Raw genomic sequence first — 22,832 nt, 5'->3', positions numbered from 1 at the left:
TATGGTTGGCATTCAATTAGAGGGATTAGGGTATAGGGTTAAGGTTATAGTCAATTAGATTTAGGGTTCAATTAAGATTAAGATTTGATTATGGTGACATTTAATTATAGTTAGGGTTAGGATCATAGTTCAATTAGGATCAAGGTATAGAGTAGATTAGGGTTAGGGCTAGCTGAGGATTAGAGTTCAATTAGGGTTGCGGTTAAGTTGAGGTATAAGATCCAATTATGGTTAGTTTATGGTTCAAGTTGTAATTAGAGATTAATTATAGAGTATGATTTGGTTATGATTAGGTTTCAATTAGTGTTAAGGTTTAGTTTGGGTTTATGGTTCAATCATGGTTAGATTAGGGTTGAAGTTGTAGGTGGTGTTTAATTCTCTAGAGTTATAGTTAATTTTAGGGTTAGGTTTTAATTTGGTAAGATTAGGTTTAGTGTTAATGTTAGGATACAATTAGGGTTAATATTGAAGGATAATGTTCATGGCAAAAGTTGAGGCTCCATTAAATTAGTGGGAGCATTATGGAGGGTTCAATCATGAATAGGGTTAGTATTACAATTTAATTAGAGTTTAATTAGGGTTAGAGTTAGTTTTAGGATTCAAATAGGGTTAAGGTTCAATTATGGTTAGATTAGGGTTCAAGTTGTAGGTAGGGTTTAATTCTAGGGTTAGAGTTAAGTTTAGGATTATTTTTTAATTATCATAAGATGAGCTTTGACTAAGGTTAGGCTAAAATTAGGATTATTATTATAAGATAATGCATTAAGGACACTTATTTTCATTTTCTTATAAATAGAAAAATCACATATTTATCATCAATCAGAAATCGCTTTTAATAATAAATATTCTTTGTATACTAAAAATTATATATTATTTTTGAAATATGTGTACATGCATGTAACTTTGATTTTTTGAATTTAGAAACATTATATTTTTATGATTAAACCTTAGAAACATTTTTTTAATTTTTTTTCTAAATTGAAAATTTAAAATTATATACTATTTTTATTCCTTATACTTTTGTAGCATCTAATTTTGATTTTTTGAATATAGAAACATCAACTAAAATTTAGAAACATGTCTTGATATTTCTATATTGAAAATTAAAAGTATAATTGAATTTAGTAACATTATATTTTTATGTTTAAAATTTACAAACAAAAAAATATTTTTGGTCTTTCTAAATTAAAAATTGTTTCCTTCCATTTTCAATCAAAATATTGCTTTTATTTTTATTATTTCTGTAAAAATAATTAACAATAATAACATTCTTTCTAGGAAGCAATATTTTGCCAAAAAGATAAAAATTATTTGTTTTATCACTTTATAGAAATAAAAAAGTTGTTTATATCAAATTGATACTAATCAATTTAATATATCGAATTGATACTAATAATTAAATGAACTAAATGAACTGCAAATTATCAATTCCTCAAAAGTTTTTAATTTCTTTTTAAAATATTGATTTAATTGTAAATTTATGAAACAACCAATAATCCACACCATGTGCTATCAATAGTATAAACAAATCTATTTACAAATATAATATAAGTAAAGTTGAAATACATTATATAAATTGAACATAAAGGGTCCCAACAAAGTGCTTAAATAGGGATTTAACCTATTGGACATTCATTGTGAACCCTTTAGAAATTAAGGGTAATGTACCTCTCTACTTTTATTTATGATATTCTTTCCTTACTGATGAAAAATATATGCTCATGAGTGGAATGCAAATAAAGTATAAATAGTTTAAAAGAAAAAACTAAAAAACTACAGGAACAAATGCAACAATGGACTGGAGAGAACCCTGAGAACTTGGATGGCCTACGTGATCTGTGCATTCAACATATCCTTTTGCTTTTCTTCTTCCCTGTGTGTTGTCTGCAAAAAAATGGAAGCATTGGAATGGGATACGGGTATGGACATCCATCAAAAAATAATGATAGTAGCAAGCAGAAACAAAACAGTTACAAGAAATAATGATAGTAGCTTCATCTATCTTTGACCTTGCTCACCTACAAACATCCATACAAGAACATAGATCATCAAAACAAAAGTACAAATGAGTCCATTTCAAGACATCATAACACAAAAGAGAAAGGAATGCGACTTTGGGGAAAACATAAGATAGCAAAAACAAGAATGCGATAGAAAATTTGAAGTGATCAATCTGGGTAAGCGCTTGTTGAACCCATTGTTGGCTTTGATCGCCTAGTGGTTGGCTTCATTAACTCTTTCATCAGCCTCATCGATAGCCTCCATAAAGACATATATGTCATGAAGACCCAGACATATAGACATGGAAGCGTCTAGATTTTAATCTACATGAATATTGTTTTACATGTACAATCAAGCATAATAATACATGGAAATGCTAGACTTATTGAGCTTATTGTGCTTCTCCTCGTCTAGGTTTTATTCATTCAAAATCATTCTATCAAAATAGTGATGTTAGGCCTATGTTTCACCATTATTGAGGATTAAATCAACCTGTATAGTGTTGTGGGGCAGATAGGAGAAAGGCAGAGTAAATAACAAATCAAAAAAAGCATACCCGATTTATGCATGAAAAGGGCAAAGTAAATAACGAATTGATAGATTGACAAAAACCTTGATTATGATGCACTAGAACCTGCAAATGAATACATTGCTTAAATCTAATAGAGAAAGAAAATATAGATTTTAAACAAATACTGAAATCCTGCTCACCAATAATGCGATGATTGTAATCTGTATTTGGATCTTCATCGAGGTTGCAAAAAAATCGATTGTAGAATAATAGAGATATGGGAACACAATGGTTTCATTTAAAGAGATCGTCTTCCAATCTTCCACTATCATTGCAGTGTGGGAGGAAACTGCTGCTCTTCCACTATGCTGGTGGTACCGTTGCTCTTCCACTATGCTCGCGGTACGTTAGACTCTTCAGCAGCCCCATTCTTATGCTCACCATTGTTGTCCATGAAATGTAACGCACTCTTAAATTATGTTACGGCTATAGAGATGCTTCTCTGTGTAACTGTCAGAAATATGAAACATTTCTTTTTTCTTACACCGACAGACCTGATGACCCCTATATGATGCCATTGTAGGTTACGCCTCTCGGCATAATTATTGAGATTTTAATTAGTTTTAATGTTATAAATTTATTTTAATTTATCCACATATTATTATTGAAAGAAGCATCTAGATAGATCTAACCCACTAATTGATTTGTTCTTTTATATTTAAATATAATAATATTTTGTTGACCTTGCTTTTAATTAGTGGAATTATTAAAACATATATTTACATATTTAAAAATTAAATTAAATATTTTTTCATAGAAAAAAACTAAAATTCAAAAGCAAAACGAAAAAGAAGTCCAGGGGAACTTGGTCCTTGATAAATGAACAAAACAAAATAACTTTAATTTTTTTTTTTTTAAATTGATCAAAACTAATTACTGACAATTCAAAAGAAAACAAATCTTTCTCCTGTCTTAAGTTACTGCACTGTAAAATAACCTTTTTCTTGCCTGTTAAGCTTCTGAACTATAAAATAACATTTGTCTTTCTTCTCTCCCACGCAACTGCATTACAAAAGGGAGGATAGGATTGTCATTGCAATATGCCTGATAAGTTTTGAAGCCTAGAGAGTTGTTTTGTGAGAAGCATTAAGCATTAAATTGTATATAATGGCTGAGACTGACACCCAACACAGCTTGACCTCTCTGCTCTGCACTGAAGAAAGAGATTTCTTGATCAGAAACAATGGAGAACAGGTGTGATTTTTCACCATTTGGGTTTCAGTAATGACGGTTTTGCACACTATTTCTATGGGCTAGTTCGCTTCTTTTCTTCTGATTCAAATCTTCCTAATTTTGGGTTTTCTTCTTATATGTTTTCTGAATTTAGAAGATCATACCTTTCTCCTGTGTACATGACACATGTGGGTAGACAAGATTATGTCCATTTGGATTGAATTTGTGATTGGGTATAAAAAACTATATTCTTATGGCTATATCCTTTAAGATTAAAAGAGGTATTCTGTTCTGATAGATTAAAATTGCTGCTCTGTTATTAGTATTGGGTGTACAAAGTCCTGCTCATTTGCTTATGGAGAATATATCATTGTTTTCTTTAAGATTGAATTTGCTATAATTACTTGATTAAATTTGTTATTGAGCACGTAAATTTGGTAATGGACATACCAAATTTTTTCCGTTCTAATGATAAATCATTAAATGTGATCCTAATGGTTAGATTAACAATTAAGTACACAGATTTTTATTTTGATATTAAATTTGTGATGATTTATTATTCAGACACGGTTGTTTAAAAAATTTCAGGTTAAAATAGAGGATCTGGAAGGGAAAATAGTGGGTTTGTATTTTTCTGCCCACTGGTGTCCTCCATGCAGGGCATTCACTCCTATTCTTTCAGGAGTGTATACAAAGTTAGTGGAGAATGGGGATTTTGAGATCATCTTTATCTCTGAAGATAAAGACGAGAAATCATTTGAAGAGTATCACAAGACCATGCCATGGCTTGCCTTGCCATTTTCAGATAAGCAGACCAAAGAGAAACTTGATCAGGAATTTGATGTCGAAGGCATTCCCACCCTTATCATTTTAGACCAGAAGTGCAAAACTATCAGTACTGATGGTGTAAGTATCATTGGAGATTATGGTGCCGAGGCATATCCATTTACCAAAGAGAGGCTTGGTGAACTCAAAGCTGAGGAGGAGGCCATTAGGCTGTCACAGTCCTTGAATTCTCTTCTTGTCTCTCCTGACAGAGATTTTGTCATTGGCAATGGAGATAAAAAAGTGAGTGAGATTTATGTTATCACTTATCATGATCTGAGTCAGGATTATATTTTCTCTGGTTAACTTTGTATTATGACTGATACTATTATGGTACTATGGATTCCCCTGTTTTCGAAGATTTTGTTTTAATTTTATTAAATAGACATGCCACATCTTTATAGTACTAGTATTGTAAAATTTACAAATGTTATCACATACAAATCTATGGAAATGACTAAAATCTGAATTGTTCCTCATATGTAGGTGCCTATAGTGGAGCTAGTAGGCAAGACTGTTTGTCTCTACTTCTCAGCTCACTGGTGCCCTCCTTGTAGAAGGTTCACTCCAAAGCTTCTCCAATTCTACACTGATCTGAAGAGCAGAGGTGAGGAATTGGAGATTGTGTTTATCTCCAGTGACCAAGATGCAGAGTCCTTCCAAGTATATTTTGGAAGCATGCCATGGCTTGCTCTGCCTTATGGTGATCAAAAGGCGAATTATCTGGAGCGATACTTTGAAATTGAAGGCATCCCAACCTTGATTGTGCTTGGTCCAGATGGGAAAACATTACAAACAGAAGCAGTGGAACTGGTCATGGATCATGGTGTTGAAGTTTATCCATTTACAAAGGAGAAATTGGATGAACTCAAAGCCAAAGAGGAAGCTATTCGTGCTGCACAGACCTTGGAATCCCTGCTAGTCTCTGATGAGCGCGATTTTGTTATCACAAACAGTGGTGGAAAGGTATGTGCCTGAACCCTTAATCACTAGTTTTGGAGTTTTTTTTCTTCAGTAATTTCACCTGCACCTGTTCTTAACAGTTAGATCAGTTTAAAGAAACCAGAACGCGGCAATGCCAAGAATTGAAAAAGATGCACCATATGCTCAGCTATTGATGCAGGGTTTCACCATACAACTATCCTTAAATTCCATAAGATTCTTCAAAGACAAAAACAATAGAAGAAACATGAATAGCCCTACCTTGAATGTTAGGCTAGACGGTATCCATAGCTTATGAACTAACCACCCATGTTATTCACCTCACATGCAGGGTTCTCTATAACCTCAATTTAATGTGCTAAACTAAGGTTGCATACCCATGTTATCTGTGGCAGGGCTTGAAAGACAGCAATTCTATTCTTTTGGCAACAACTTCATTTCCAAAATGTGTCTGGATACAACTGTCTATCATTTTCCCTCCAACATTTTCAGTCTCCTTCCAGACTCTGTTTTCTCCTTTTAATGTTTCAAGTCTCCTTCCAGACTCCACAGTTTCCTTCCACCGTTTTGAGTCTGCTTCTGGTTCCACTTTTCCCCTCCAAAATTTTTAAGCGTCCTTTCAGAATCTGCTTATTTCTTCAAAAAGGTGCCCAAGGAAGAGGAGACTTGAAACATCCGCGGGGAAAAAAGTTCTAACACAGTTGTATCCAGATGCATCCTTGAAATGTTTACCTGTGGAAATCTTAAGTCATTAACTTTTATAGCTATTTTAAGATGTTACAGTTGTCATATTTGTGATCAACCAGCTTCACCTCCGTCAACAGTGGATTAGCAATAAAACCAATTCATATTATGATGTAGTTGTTGGATTAAGGGTATTGCAATGCCCATCTTGAACCCTAGCTTTTAACTAACCCTTTTACATGTACAAAGGGTGCAAGCCACCGATATTTGTGTTACTAACTTAGTAAGACATAAATGAGATGATCATTCTTGACCTTGATTCTGCTGCAGGTGCCAGTTTCTGAGCTTACAGGCAAGACGGTTGGTTTATATTTTTCTGCTCATTGGTGCCCACCTTGCCGAGGATTCACACCAAAGCTTGTTCAAGTATACAATAAGCTCAAGGAAAATGGAGAAGCCTTTGAGATTGTTTTCCTCTCTAGTGACAAAGACCAAGAAGCCTTCGAAGAGTATTATGCAAGCATGCCATGGTTAGCTCTTCCATTTGGAGACAAAGTGAAGGAGGATCTAAGCCGGTACTTCAGCATTAAAGGAATTCCATCTTTGGTCGTAGTTGGCCCTGATGGAAAAACTGTGAGAACAGATGCCAGAAACCTTCTTTCTGTTCATGGAGCCAAGGCTTATCCCTTTACTGATGCCCGCCTGGTAGAGCTGGAGAAAGAAATGGAAGTAGCAGCAGAAAAATATCCGAAGGAAATACAGAGCGACCTGCATGAACATTCTCTGAATTTGATTCAGAGGAAGGCCTATTTCTGTGATGGGTGTCAGGAAGAAGGGAGTGCTTGGTCTTTCTACTGCAAAGAATGTGATTTTGATCTTCATCCAGATTGTGCTTTGAAGGATAACCAGTCTGATGAAAATGAGAAACAGCAGACACAAGGCAAGGATTTTGAAAATGTGGACAAGCCAGCAGAAGTGATCTGTGAAGGGGATGTTTGTCGAAGGGTTTAAGCATGCAAGAAAGTAAGGCCTTCAGAGCCTTATTCATAGACTTCCCAATATAGTATATGGAGGGTTATATTATATACTATATAGGCAGTTTGAACATACTCTTTATCTCTTTCTCTCTGTCTTAATGGTTGTGTATAAGCTTTATGGCCTAAAGCTTGTTTAGTATGTTTATGATATTGACTTATAATGCGAAACATGGTCTTTAGCTACTGCATACATTTCAACTGCTTTTGTGTGGTTTCCATGTTCAATCTTTGCAGCCATTAGCAGCATTATTTGTAGGTTTAACATACCAGAAAACAAACAGATCTATAAATTTCAAATTTCATGGCTGCTACAGCAGTATTATTATTATTATTATATTCACAAGCTCATCATAATTCAGAGTATGATCCCCACATCATAAATATAATGGTTTCTGCATATCACTTTGTTAGTTTCCACACTAATTCAAAGAAGTGATGTCTTAGAGTTTATATATGCCAGTTTCTTAGTTTTAATACCAATTTATATATATATTTTTAAAAATCTTTCACATCATTACATCATTATGTTGGTTGATTCACACATTAATTCAAAGAATAGGTATCATATTAAAGCCATGTTTAAACTTATGCTTCTTGTTGAGTTCCAACTAGTACTTAGCACATCACACCATTGCAATGATGGAAGCAACAAGTAAAAAATTAAAATAATCTCCAAGTTGAAGCAACATATTTAGAATTCTTTAAAAAGAATCAATACTTTCTTGAATTAATGTAATATCTTGAAAGCAAGAGTCTATGATGGAATGATGTGCCTCAGTAAAATAAAAATCTCTCAAGCTTGGCATGGAGAACCTTTTAGACCTCATGATGCAAGGTACTAATGTTGATCTTATCCTTGATGGCGTAATTCAAATCAAGAAGAGATAAACCTAACTTATAAAATAATTGTAACAAGAGATAACTTTCAAAGAGGAAGAGCTAACTCAACTCCATCCATAGTATTCTTCTTCAAGCTCATTTGGGAGCTTTGAGAAATGCACCAATGGTATATTATATCCATGTTACTTAAAAAAAAATGGTATATAATGGCTAAGATTCAAAAAAAGATGGCCAAGACGTTAGAAATTATTTCCTTGTGGAAATGGGACTATAGAACATCGGTTTGTGATACACTAGCCACACCATTCTTATAGAAGACTTTAATCACTTCATCAATGCTTTCAAATTAGAATCTTCTCCATTGTAATTTTTAATTCACACGCTCAAAACTCTTAACCAAAAGTCTCTTAAATTGTGTTGAAGCAATAACATGAGAATACCAATAATGCCCAAAAGCGCAACCAACTTGAGATCAAGAACAAGCCTCTTGTAACCCTCAAGTGTAATAGTTGCCTAATTTTAATTAGAGATTTTTTAAGACATGGCCATTTTTTAATACAAAAGCACTAAGTAATGATAATGCATTGGACACGAAGATGTTTAATTACCATGTATGACATCATGTATAAATAAACATATTTGTAGAAAATACATGTTGGAAGTGTGTGAGGGAAGGGAAGGAATACAAATATTACATAGGAAGGTAGTGTTTCCAGGGACACCTTAAATTGTGGAATCTCCCTAAGATTTGAACGATGTAAGTGCATATGATTCAAAAGGGAGGTGGCATCCTTATAAAATGATCAATAAAAAATTAATAAAAAAATAATTATTAATTTTTTCTCTATTTCATTTTATAATTTAGCTTATAATATTTTGGTTTAATAAATTTTGTATCTAAAAAACATAATTTATTTATTCTTAGGTTAACACCAAGTTCTATAATAATGTAGATAATATTGAAACATAAAGTAAATATGCATCTTATCTCAAAACAAGATAGAAGATAGAATTTGATTTTGTTAATTTAATTTTGTTTCTCGCTTGAAAATTTCATATGGCTTCACATCTTACCTCTCCAAAAACACACACAACTCTCATTTTTAATATCTTTCTTTATAATAGAAACTTGCATAATTTTTTTAAGTAGAAAATGGTGCTTTAATACATGTCAAAGCACCTGAAATTATGGAATATGCGTTTCATTTAGATAATGAGGTCTTTTCCCCTTCTCTTTGAGATCACAAAGTCTCCTTGATCATATAAAATATGTATTGAGTATTATTGATATATTATACTTCTTAAATCCCCTTGTTTTTTCTTTACTTTAGATTTTTTACCTCTTCTATTATGCGGTACTTAGAAAATTTTATTTCTTTTCTACTAAATAAAAAACTAATTTCTGATTTGAAGATATAGATAAAATAACCTCATGCTCAATGTCCAATCTAATTAGTTCCTTCTTATACTATGCAGTTTTTCTTGCTTTATTCATATTGTGTATTTGGAGATCCTATATATAGGGCCATGTAAGAACCAATTTAGCCTAGTTTTCAAGCGAAGACTTAATAATGTTGGTCTCTTGATTTAGAATAGTGTCAAATACAGTAGGGAAAGAAGCTACAATCACAAAAGTTATCAAAGGAGTCATTTTTCACATTTTTTTATTCTCAAATATTTTTTAATTTGTGTATATTTCTCTTTCCTTTGTGAAAAATATTTGCAAATGTATCCTACTTTATCATAATTATATTATTCAAAAGTATTTGTTTCATAGTTCAATATTTAATTTCAAGTCTTTAAATTTGATTTCATATTTATTGAAGTTGGAAGTGATTTCTAAAGATTAATTTTGATGGATGTTAATGTGTAGGTTGATAAGAACTTATTTTAGTTTTGCAAATCATGTGAATAAATTATTTGATCAAATATTAAAACTTTTTAATAATGTTAGCATGTTAATATATTGGTTTCTATCTCATGCCTTCATATCCAATGTGGTGAGTATTTTGGTAGAGTTAAAAAAAATCCAAAATCTAAAGAAATAACTATATTTTTAATTAAAAAAAATCTATTTTTTGATTTAATATCATGCGACCAATAAAAACTAAACCAAATAATTGGAAAAATTGTGCTAATTCATATAGATAATCATCAAGGTTTATTTGTCTAACTTTCTTAACCTGGGTAAGTGGGATGGATGATTGAAACATAGTCCATAAAAATATAAAAATATTATCCTTGAGTATTTGTTTGATTTCTCTACAATTAGGACATTATTTGATAAATAAGTTTTAGGATTAGTATTCTAACTTCAATGTAGTCCCCTAACCCAAAAAATGGTCTTTTTTCATCTTCCTTATTTATGTAGTAGATAATAGGTCTCAATCATGGACACTCTTGGAATGTATCTCTTCTACCTTAACACTAAGACTGATATTTCTCAATATAGTTGTTGTATTGTTGAGATTGTTGGGGAGATTGTTTTAGTCTGTTGGATTTGGATATGTTGTTGTCATTGATGTCAACATATTCTTGTGAGTTATTCTAATGAGCTTGGGATCCGGTTTGTTGTTCTTTGGTTACTGGTTTCTGCTAGTGTTCTTGTTGGTGTTCCTGTCGATATTCCCTCTAGTATATTCTGTAATGATCAGATCTTGTGCTGAGAATTTGGGATGTTGTTTGGGATGATCTTGTGTATCTTCATTGCAGATGGTTCATGATTTGGTGACCCGCAAGTTATCTTTCTTCGTGATAGTTGTTGTTTGGTTGTGTTCTTGCGCTTTGAGATGTTGATCGATGAAGATTTGAAAAGAGTTGTTGGTGCAACTATTCTGGATGATTCTAACGTGCTTGTTGGTGTTTCCTAATCGTGTCCTATTTGTTTTGGTGATCTACATTGATCGTTATGTGAGTTTTAGTGATTTCTATCAACCAGTGGAGATCTTCGTGTTCTGCGGTATTTCTAGTGGTGTAGCGTGTTACAGTTGATCTTAGCGCAATTTTAGGTGGATGTGATCGTTTGGGAATTTCAATTGGGTCCATGCTATATAATGTAAACCATAATATTGGTCTGGTGGTCGATCTTTGTATCGTATAACGTATTTTTCGTATTTATGAGTTGAGGGTTGAGGGTTTATCTGACCTTGCTATCAAGGTTGATGATTTGTATATGTGTGGTTAAAATGTGGGGAATGCCTGCACCTGCAAGAAAACACAAATCACACACACACATGAGACATTACGTTAGTGAAATCAAGAGATTGAAAATACAAACTTATCTACTTGGTAGTCCAAGAAATCTCAAGATTGTTAAGCCCGTCCCATGCTCCTCTATCTCTAAAGATCTCTAAGACTCAAGGTGGCCCTCACTTGGAAGAGCACTTGATCCTCGAGATGAAAACCTAGAGAATGAGTTATGAATGATGGTTCTAGGATCAAAATGCATACAACTAAGATCCTAGCTAAGATGAGATGATGGATGAAGATGCAAGATGCAAGATGAAGATATGAAATGATTTCCAAATTGAAAGGTTAAGTGAACTAATTAGGCTAATATGAGGATGAGATATGAGAATTCTATGAAAATGATATGGATTAAGCTAGCAAGCTATTTTAAACATGTATTAAAATAACTAATCTATAATACAACTAAGATGGCCTAAATGCTTGGTGATATGGATTGAGCTCCTTGATAACCTGCACAACACAATTAGACAATAGATTCGATGCAATAGAAGTGGATTGGATCCTTAGATTGAATAAAAGGGCTCTATTTATAGAGAAAATAGAGAAATGGATGGTTGAGAGTGAGTAATCTCAACAAGGGCTAGGATTGAAAGTTATCAATCCATGTGAGGGATTCAATCCAATCCCAAGTTGATAAATGTCATCTTGAGAGGGGTTGAGAGATGCTAAGCAAGCATTAGATGCTAATTGATCATTAGGGAAGGCTTCAAGGGGTGACATCATTGGATAATGCTTTTATCCAAGGAAGTAAGCTATTGTTCGAGAGGTAAACTCTTGTGCAAGGATAAAAGATGGTCAAGTGGACAACCATCATGGGTTAGGGGTGTGGGCTTGTAAGAGCCTTAAATGGTCTTTGAAGACTTTAGGGGTTAACTTCTCCCAAGAAGAAAACCAGTAGTGGTCTAGGGGACAAATAAACAAGTTACCTTGTTGAAAGGAGAAGGTCTTAAATGCATTTGAAGACTTTCTCCAAATTTGGAGAAGTGACTCCCCCAAATTTAGGGATTGGACATGATGAGGATAACTGAGCTAATTAATGGAGGATTAGAGGGATTCTAGAAGAAATTAGGAGGGCAAGTGGGAAATGTAGGATTTGGCAAGTGGGTGGGGGAAAATAGGAATTTTAGTAAATTAATAAGATTTAATTTAGCCAAAAGAAGATGCAACTTGCATTTGTAGGATTTTGCAAGTGGGGGGGATTTACAAATAAATTTTGATTTATTTAGATGCAAAGGAGATTTTAAATAAGTCAAAATTTAATCAAAAAGAGAAAAAGGGGATTTTAATTAAATAAATAAGATTTATTCAATTAAATGGCTAAGGGTACTTAATCAAACCTTAGTTTAATTAATAGGTTAGGCTAGAGGAAATGGATTTAATCAAATATTTAATTTGATTAATAGGCTAATTAGAAGAATAGGGATATTAATTAAATCTTATTTTAATTGATAAGCGATTTAATGATGATTAAATGAATAAAATCCATTTAATTAGTTGTGCTAGTTTTAGGTGTCTACATTTTTCCCCTCTTTGAGTTAACGTGTGACCACATGTTGATTCAAAGAAACCGTTTAATTTGTCGTCCAATTTTTTCGATATGATGTCGTTGCCAGAATTGTCATCATGATACCCTAGATATGAAGAATTGATTTGATATAAAAAGTCGATATGAAGTTGGTGTCGTTATGAAAATGATATGAAATTGATGTCGATATGCGCCCTCGAGAGATAAATTGAGAAAAATTATGATTTTCGGGGCAGTGTTGTGATGTAGTACGATTTTTGAAAGTTGGATGATTTGAATTGTTAAATTTTTTTATATTTATCTGTCGATAAATTTTAAAAGGAATATTGAAGAAATGAGGAAGATTAATGTGGACATAGCACGTACATACCCCACACATCCACCGAGGTCACGTTGGTATGAATCCTAATTGATGATATGGTTCAAGTGTTGATATGTTCCAAAGGTCGATATGGGTCAATAGGTCGATATGAGTCCTGATTTGATATGGGTCAAAGGTTGATATGGGTCAATAGGTTGATATGAGTCCTAATTCAATATGGGTCAAAGGTTGATATGGGTCTTGATTTGATATGCGTCTTGATTGTCGATATGGGTCCTGATTCTATATGGGTCTTGATTTGATGTGAGTTCTGATTCGATATGGGACTTCATTCAATATGTTGCTTGATTTTGATATGGGACTTGGATTGATTGATTTTGATATGGAACTTGGATTGATTGATTTCGATATGGAACTTGGATTGATTGATTTTGATAGTAATATGATATCCAAGGACTTTGGACATTTATTTGTTCTGACTGACGATTGGTTTTGACTTGTATCATTTATTTTCCTTTGGATCAGCATGTGCATGATGATATGATATGGATGCAACAATTTTTATTTTGATGAGCTATATGATGTGCTTTTAATGTATATGACTTTTACAGATGTTGATGAAGATGATGTGATGTGTGCTGTGATACTATATGTTTTGAAGGTGATATGCAGATGATGGTGGGATTTGATGAATGTAGAGGTTTCTAACATATTTTGTGGTTTTGTGTGTTGTGGATAATGCAAACTGGCATTCTACATGTTATCGATGTGATATGATCATGTATGGGGACAATGATATGATTGGTCACATAGATCAGATTGATCAAAATTGATAAGATTAAGGTCAAGTCTGATTTCAAGAATGACACCTCCTATATAAGACAAAGATTATCAAAGCATCTGGTTTCAGGAACGATATATCTTTTATAAGACCTGATCAAAATGTTTGGTTTCAAGAAAGATATATCCTTTATAAGACATGATAGAATGAATCAGATGAAATAGATTGATAGAATTGATAAGATTGAGATCGTCTGGTTTCAGGGATGACACCTCCTATATAAGACAAAGATGATCAAAGCATCTGGTTTCAAGAACGATATATCATGTATAAGACCTGATCAAAATGTCTAGTTTCAGGAAAGATAAATCATGTATAAGACATGATAGATGATAATTGGAAGAGGAAGATATGAAAGTGAAGAAAGGTTCCATGATGATGTGATAGATATGCATGTGATGGATGCAATGATGAATGTGACCAGATAAGGATGATGATGATGATGATGAAGTTATGCAACTAAATGCCATGATTAAATGATATGCAACCAAATGCAATGATATGATAATGCAGATTAAAATGACAATGAAAATGATAATGTTAATGCACCTAATGCAATCTTTAACATGATATGATAATGCAGATAGTGTAAAGCTTAATGTGCATTTTTATTCTAAATGTTGTCATCTGTTGTGATCAAAGTGTCAATGCTTCCTTTGTTTTCATCATCGGGCCTTGATTTGTTGAAAGTTAATTGAACCAAGATGACCTAAGTGTTTCTTGCATAAATAGACAAGAGTTAACCTTTGTCCCTTACAAATCCAAAATGTCCTCAACGATATGCCTCCTGATTGCTTCGTAGGACAAATTTGCATGGTAAAAGGCTTCACTTACACATAGTAGACAAATAAAGCATCACATTGCTTCCTTGCTTCTCTAGTCATTTAGACCTCCTTGAGTCACTTAGGAGATATGATAAGCAAAAATTAACAACCATAAGTAAGCATGCATGCTATTGGAAATGTATTATTGTCAAGTAAAACATCTTGCGAATAGATCTTATGTTCAATTCCAATCAGTTTAATTCCATGATGTTTTCTTCTCTTGTTTGTGCTTACTCATTGATATGTTGCTTTGTTGATCCTTGTTTTCTCTCGATGTGTGTTTATGTTGAAAAACCCTCAAGGCGAAATGCCCCTAGCAAGGTCACAAACCAACCCCACTCTAGATAGTACTTGATATGGATATTTACACTGATCTCCAAGCCATGGTGGGATATGATGCAGATAACTGATCAGCTACTCAAGGACAGTGACTACGCTAAGTATGTCCGAGATTGAAATTGTGTGTATAAGTGTTCAGCAATGGCTATTGGTTTAGATTAGACGGATCAAAGATAGGATGCAAGGATTAATAGATAGAAGAGTTGTTCTCTCACAAGTGGTGCTTGTTGCCAAGTTTTCACCATTTGTTTTTATTGCACTTTTGATTTTGATTTTGATTTTTTTAATTTTTTTTTGTGTCACAAGGTACTTGTTTGTCAGGTTTTCACCATAGTGACAATTTTTGATACTTTTTTTTATTTTTTTGCTTGATTCGTGCATTAGACAACTCAAGTGTAGAATTTATTCAGATGGATGTTGTTGGTTGGTTCATCAAGCATGCCCCCTTCTAAAGTTGACAACCGATATGCTCTTGATCCATAGGCTGATATGATGACAAAGGGTCCCAACCAGTTAGGTTCAAACTTCCCCTTCTTTTCTCGATCTTGTTGATTTATAGGATTTTATTTTAGGATGATATCACTGACTTTGAAAGCCCTTGAGATGACTTTGTGATTACTCGATATTCATCATCTGGTATGAGGCCCTTCAAAGATACTCGGAGAGATGGGATTTCTACCTCAAGAGGTAGAATTGCTTCCAAGCTATACACCAATGAATATGGTGTAGCCCTTGTAGGTGTGCAGATACTCATTATGCAGGCCCAAAGTGCCAGATTGAGTTGTACATGCCAATCCTTGCTAGCACCATTTACTGTTTTCTTGAGGATTTTTAAGATTGTTTTGTTTGATATTTCTGCTTGGCCATTCCCCTATGGATAGTATAATGTGGAGAAGTAATGTTGGATTTTAAATCATTCGCATAGCTCTCACACATCATGATTCTTGAAAGGACGTCTGTTATCTGTGATGATGGAATTGGGAATGCCATATCTGCAAATGAGATAGTTGAGGATGAATGATTAGATATTCTTTCCAGTCAAGGTGGTCATCAGGACTTCTTTGATCCACTTGGTGAAGTACTATGTGGCGATGATAATGAATTTATGCCCATTTGAAGAGGAAGGATGAATATTTCCTACCAGATCAAGTCCCCATTGACAAAAAGGCCAAGAAGTGGTGAATGGTTGCAACTCCTGTGCTGGTGCATGTATGAGGTTACTGTGAATTTTACATTTAGAAAATTTCTTAGCAAATTGATAGGACTATATATCCAGTGTCGCCTAGTAATATCCGATTCTCAGAAGTTTCTTGGCAAGAGTAGGACCACTTGAATGTATACCACAAATACCTTCATGAAGCTCATGTAAGGCATAGTCAGATTCGTTACGATAGAGGCATCGAAGAAGAGTACCATCTAGACCTCGACGGTAAAGTGTGTCAACAGTTAAGGTATAATGGGCAGCTTGTCAGATGAAGCTTCATTTTTTGTTGTGAGATAATTCGGGAGGGAGAGTATTATTTTTGAGATAATAATATATCTTCCCATATAGAGGGGAATCAGAACCGATTAGGGCACAAATGACTTGGGATACGGAATTATCATAAGCTAGGGAAAACAATTGTTCCACTAGGAATTCGTAACGATTCTATTTGTCTGGAATTTGCAGAAATGAGGCAATAGTGGCGATTGCATCGGCAACTTTGTTGTCCAATCTTGGAATCTTCTCAAAGGTGATGTGCACAAATTACTTTTTGAAGCCATCCACCATTCTCTTTTAAAGCATTAGCTTATCATCTTTTGTCTGATAGTCATTGTTGATCTGGTTGATAACTAATTGAGAATCCCTATAGAATCTTAATTATGTGATTCTCCATTCTACAACCACCTTGATTCTGGTTACCATGGCTTCATATTCAACAATGTTGTTGGTGCAGGGAAACATCAGTCTGTAAGATCTTGGAATTGTTTGCCCCTATGGAGTGATGAATAGGATGTTAGCACCCAATCCATGTTGTGTATAGGATCCATCAAAGTATAGGGTCCATTGCTTGGGTGTGATAGTGAGTACATCCATGTCTGGAAATTCCACTTGTAGTGGGTGTTGGTCTGATAGTGGTACTTCTGCTAGTTGATCTGCAATTACTTGTCCTTTGATAGCTCATCGTTTTGTGTATTGAATGTCAAACTCACTTAGGATCATGACCCACTTAGCTAATCTTCCTATGAGAGCTGACTTGCTGAGTAGATACTTGAGAGGATCAATTTTTTCTACCAGGTTGATTGTGTAGGCTAACATATAGTGGTAGAACTTTTGAGAAGCAAACACCACTGTTAAGCAAGCCTTTTTGATGAATGTGTAATTGAGTTCATATCCTTTCAAAGTCTTGCTGAAATAATAGATAGCCCTTTCTTTGCCTATTGGATCTTCTTGTGCTAGCAATGCCCCCAATGATAGTTTTGTTGTTGATATATAGAGAATGAGTGGCTTGCCCGCTATTGGTGGTACCAAAACTAGTGGATTCATCAGATATTGTTTGAGAGCTGGTGGAATGATTCTGCACACTTGTCTTCCCATCTGAAAGGTATATTTTTATGAAGCAGATGATTGAATGGGAGACATTTGTCTGCCAGCTGAGCGATGAATCATCTGATGGATTGTAGCCTTCCCTGCAGATATCGTAACTAGCTGATGTTTTTTAGGAGGTGGTATCTCCATGATAGCCTGAACCTCACTTGGATCTAATTCAATGCCCTTTTTTTATACAATGTAGCTGAACAATTTGTCAAATGTGACCCCGAAGACACACTTCTTAGGGTTTTATCTGACCTTGAATTGCTTCAATCGTTGAAAGATTTTATCTAGTATGCCCAGGTGTTCTGCTCTGGTGAATGATTTAGCTAGCAAATCATCCACATAATCCTCCATGAAAGTATACATCAAGTCGTGGAAGATTGTTTTCATGGCTCTTTGATAAGTTGCACCAGCATTTTTCAAGCCAAAAGGCATGACGTTCCAACAATATGTTCCCCATGGACAGGTGAATATAGTTTTATCTTTATCCTCTAGGGCTATCTTGATTTGGTTATAGTCAGAGAAGCCATCCATTAATGATAGCATTGTGTGACCTGTCATTAGATCCACAATAGTGTCGATGCTTGGCAAAGGAAAGTCATCCTTCAGACATGCTTTGTTGACATCCCTAAATTTTGTTCATATTATGATACTTTTGTTGGGTTTAGAAATTGGTGCAATGTTTGAGATCCATTCGGCATGGTCTATAGGTCAGATGAATCCGACATCTAATAACTTCTTTAGTTATGCTTTGACCAATAATGCCACATGTGCATTCATCTTTCTTAATTTCTACTTGACAGGTTTATCTCCAGGAGTAATGGATAAGTGATGCATGATTAGATTTGGATCTACCCCTGGCATGTCAACATAAGACCAAGCAAAATTGATTTGCTTCTCCTTGACGAATTTGATAAAATCTAGTTGATCTTTTTCTATGAGTGATTCTGCTAGATGTATGATTTTGACTGTGCTTCAGTGTCAATATTTATTGATTGAGTTGGCTCAATCAATATTGGTGACCTTTCCTGGTAATGTTCAGGAAGAGTGTCAAGTCTCCCATCTTTAGGTGCCTCAAAAAGGTTTTCACCTTTAAATATGTCCTTTATTTTTATTGTTTTGCGATCTAATACTACCATTAACTGGTTTTCACCATTAGATCTGTTGTTTATTTTATTTTGCAATTGAGAGACTTGGCACTCTCTTGATTGCAGATATCGTTATGTTGTTCACTGGCGGAGCATGTTTATGGGCTGACTGCACATAGGTATTGGACAATTGATTCATTGTTTATGAATATTGGTATATCATGATGTTCGGGTTCTTCCCAATCTAAGAGATCATGATATATGAGTGGTAAGGAGTCATTTGGTGGGTTAAGATTAGCTACTGTAAGTGTCATGATGGAGTCAGCGTTATAGTCATTTGGGATATTGGTGAGGTCTATGATATTCTCAAGGTCTTCGATGGTATTCTCTTCGATATTTCCTTGTTCATATTGTCGTTGCTCATTCTCACTAGCCTTATAGATATGTTGTGGTCCAAATTCAAACGATCAAGATATTCAGCCTCGTCCCTCCTAAGAAAGGGGTGTATATACGTGGATCGTATCCCCCTCAATATCTTCAGTAATATCAGAACAACTATATATCCCACTCATATTCATTGGAATCGGTTTTAGAATCACTGTCCCGGGTTACCTCGCTATTCCTGATAGGTATATTATACGGTAAGTAAAGATCACTAATAATTGACACAAGTTTAGTAGCTTGTTTTGATTCGGGATCGGTGCTTTCTTGTACTCTTTGAATTTGTTCATACACCATTTCTTTTCTGTGAGTAGCAATTTCTTTAGGTTGCGGCTGAACCTTGATTTGATCAGGTTCTTGTATATGATGTACTTTCTTATAAGAAGCTTCCTCCTTTTGAATAGCGGGCTCTTCTTGTCATTTCTTGTTTTCTTGATGCTATTGCTCCTTCCTTGTCTTTTCTACTACTTGGTGCAGTGCTTCTTGCCTTGAGTCTTCATTATATTTTTTCTTTGCCTTCCACTGAGGTTTTTGACAGTGATTTTTCTTCTGCATAGGCAGAATATTTTGATCATACTCGTCATGTTTTGTCATTTGCAAATCATGAATGAAGTTGTAGGGGTGCTATAATGCCTTCTTGGCGAGGTCCTTTTCCTTTGTATCCCATTCGTTGCATGATCTAGAACCTATTTCCATACTGTTTTGTTGGTACGACCATTTCTATGGTAGCAACTCTGACTTCTTTTTCATCCTTGTATAGCCAGTTAAGGATGTCTTCATCTTTTGATTCCTCAGCCAGTGTGCCCATTTGGATAAATTAACCATCAAACTTTGTGAGGGGTTGTGTTGCCTAATGTCTTGATGTGGAAGGTTGTCCATAAGACCTTGGTGAAGCTGGCAACTTACATCTCCCTCTGATGATATCTCTTCGTCATCATAAGCTTTGATAGTGATTTTATTTTTGGGATCAATAGACTTCTCAGAGAATCCCAATGCACGGATAAGTTTTAGAGTACAGATATTGAGACCAACTCCTCCATCTATTAATACTCTTTTTACCCAATGTTTATAGACTAAGACCTCGATATGTAGTGGGGTGTTATGAAGATGATTCAAAGAGACATCATCTTATTCAGAAAAAGATATTTTGTGTGGCACTGTCATATGGGCCACCATGGTTTGGAATCAATCAATATCTATATCATTTGGAATGGTTGTTATGATAAGAGCTTTCTCTAATATATCCTTGTGTTTTGGCGAAAGTTTGAGGAACTCAAGTATAGATATCTAATCGGGATTTCTCCGTAGTTGGTCGACAAATTTATATTGAGTTTTGGGGAGAGTTGTTGATGTTGATGTGTTCTCTTTCAAGACATATCTTTGTGCTCTTGTTGTCACATTTATCGACACATGTTCTTGTTTGTGTTTGATTTTTATGACATTCACTTGATTGTAACATGTTGATATGCGATTGATGCTATTTTTCGTATATGTGATTAATACGAGCTCCTTTGGTATTGTTGGACGTTGATGCTCCTCCCTTGTGATAATTGGTAAGAGGATCTTTAAAAGATTCATGGTCACTATTGGTTTTATGACCATTGACTGTTAAGTTGCCCTTGTCTATCATGTCTTGAACTATGTTCTTCAGCCTCATGCAATCATTTATGTTATGCCCCTTGTTTTGATGATAATCACAATAATGTGAGTCATTCCACCATGGTGGTTTGACTTGGGGTTCAAAGTTTCTTGTGGCTGGAAATGTCAATATCTTATTTTCCAATAGCTCTCGAAACATTGATTCCAAGGTTCATCCTAATGGCATATATATTCATCGATAGGGGAAAGTATTAGTGTTGCCTCTTTGGTTTGTGTGGTTTCCTTGGTTGTTGTTGTTGCCTTGTTAATTCTTGTTGTTGTTTGGCATTGAAGCTTTGTCGTTTGTACTTCGTTGATAAGTGTTAGTGCCTTGATTAACACCCTTTTTATCATTATTGGATGGTGGGTTGCCTAATAAAGTCAACATTGGTTGTTCAGACTTTACATTGTTGGCATCGATTTCCCCATCATTAACAATGTTTAGGTTCCTTGTCCAAAATCTGGACTTGTCTGAATTGTTGTTATTGTTTTGATTGTTAAAATTATTATTGTTTGATGAATTGACACCTTCCTTAAAGAACTTCAATGTTCCTTTCTGGATGGAAGCTTCATCTACTTGGATACCAGTTTCTATTAATTTTGCAAAAGATGGTATACATTGTAGTTTGAGTTGATAACTCATCTCACTATTTAGATTGTCTATGAAGGTTTCCATCTTTTCCTTTTCAGGCACGTGTCGCAAATATCTTGAAACCATGTGCCTCCATTATTGTAGAAACACCATGAATGTTTCATTGTTCTTTTGTTTCGTGTTACACACATCCAACATAGTGATTGTGTGTTGGATGTTATAGGAGTATTGTGTTATGAACTTGTTCGCCAACTTATGAAATGGTTTGATGGGATGTGTGAGTTTTGACAACCACTCCATTGTTTCCCCTCCCAAACTTCTTGGGAATAATTTCATTAAGTATGTGTCATCGTGAGCAAACTCTAAGCTCACGGTACAAAATTCTCAAACATGATCAAAGGGATCACCCTTACCATCGTATTTGTCATACTTTGGTATATCTGAATTTGGGGGAAAAGGTACCATGTTCAATCTCCTATCAAAAGGATAAGGACAAATATCGTCTAATGAATATCGTACTGTGGTTCCTTGTTGCATGTCTTGGATTTGTCTTTGAAGTGTTTAGAGTTGTTGTGTAAGAGAAGCTATGGGTTCATTTGTCCTTCGATGGGGAACTTCCCCTCATTCATTAAGATTGTACCGATTGTGGGCATGGTCTTGTTCGTGAATGTTGTCTTGTTCATGGTTGTGATCTTGGTTGTGTATGTTTTCTTGATCATTCCTCTTCTTCTCTCTGTTGTTCTTGATAAGCATAGTTTCTCGCTCTTGTTCTTGAAATTCTCTCATCTATATTCCTTAAGTTTTTTGTGTCAAAATCCTTAGGAATATTGACTCCTTTTCTAGTTAGCATGAGTGGATAATTTTCCTTATTTGCTTCTATAAGTCTTTCTAGGAGTTTTCTGAAAGACGTGTTCACTTGACATTCTTGGAGAAATTCGTCAGTGATCTTTGTTTCTCACATATTCCCATATTCATCAAAAGGATTGGATAGTCAATGACTCATACTTGATTCTGGTTGTGATTCTTTGTTTTTGTTTTTCTAATTTCGAGTGATAGCGGGCATTAGTATATCTCTACCATAGTGAATTCTTCTTCTTCTATTGGGGTTCTTGGTGGAGTTGATGGCTCAAGTCAAGCTTCGTTGTAAGTGATAAGAAAATTTGGAAACAAAGTGGGTTAATCCTTCCTCCACTATTAAGGCGCTGGTTGAATGATGCTTTTTGAATGTAAGCCCTACTTCTTAAAGAATCTTTGTCAAATTTGTTGGTTTTTCCTTGGATATACAGCCGCATATGACGTAAGAATGCGTGATGTGATGTAAAGAG

General features: G+C 34.5%; 1 protein-coding gene across 1 annotated transcript; it reads left to right on the top strand.

Moving 5' to 3' along the window:
* The first annotated feature begins 3,541 nt into the window (after positions 1–3,541).
* LOC131027785 (probable nucleoredoxin 1) lies at positions 3,542–7,423 on the top strand. Its single transcript, XM_059219705.1, has 4 exons — positions 3,542–3,766; positions 4,334–4,813; positions 5,057–5,536; positions 6,527–7,423. Exons 1-4 carry the CDS (start codon positions 3,680–3,682, stop codon positions 7,205–7,207), a joined length of 1,728 nt encoding a protein of 575 aa, XP_059075688.1. The 5' UTR covers positions 3,542–3,679; the 3' UTR covers positions 7,208–7,423.
* The last annotated feature ends 15,409 nt before the right edge of the window (positions 7,424–22,832 follow it).

Source organism: Cryptomeria japonica, chromosome 4 (assembly GCF_030272615.1).
Source record: "Cryptomeria japonica chromosome 4, Sugi_1.0, whole genome shotgun sequence".
In the NCBI taxonomy this organism is placed as follows: domain Eukaryota; kingdom Viridiplantae; phylum Streptophyta; class Pinopsida; order Cupressales; family Cupressaceae; genus Cryptomeria; species Cryptomeria japonica.
This window is presented reverse-complemented; position numbering and strand designations above follow the sequence as displayed.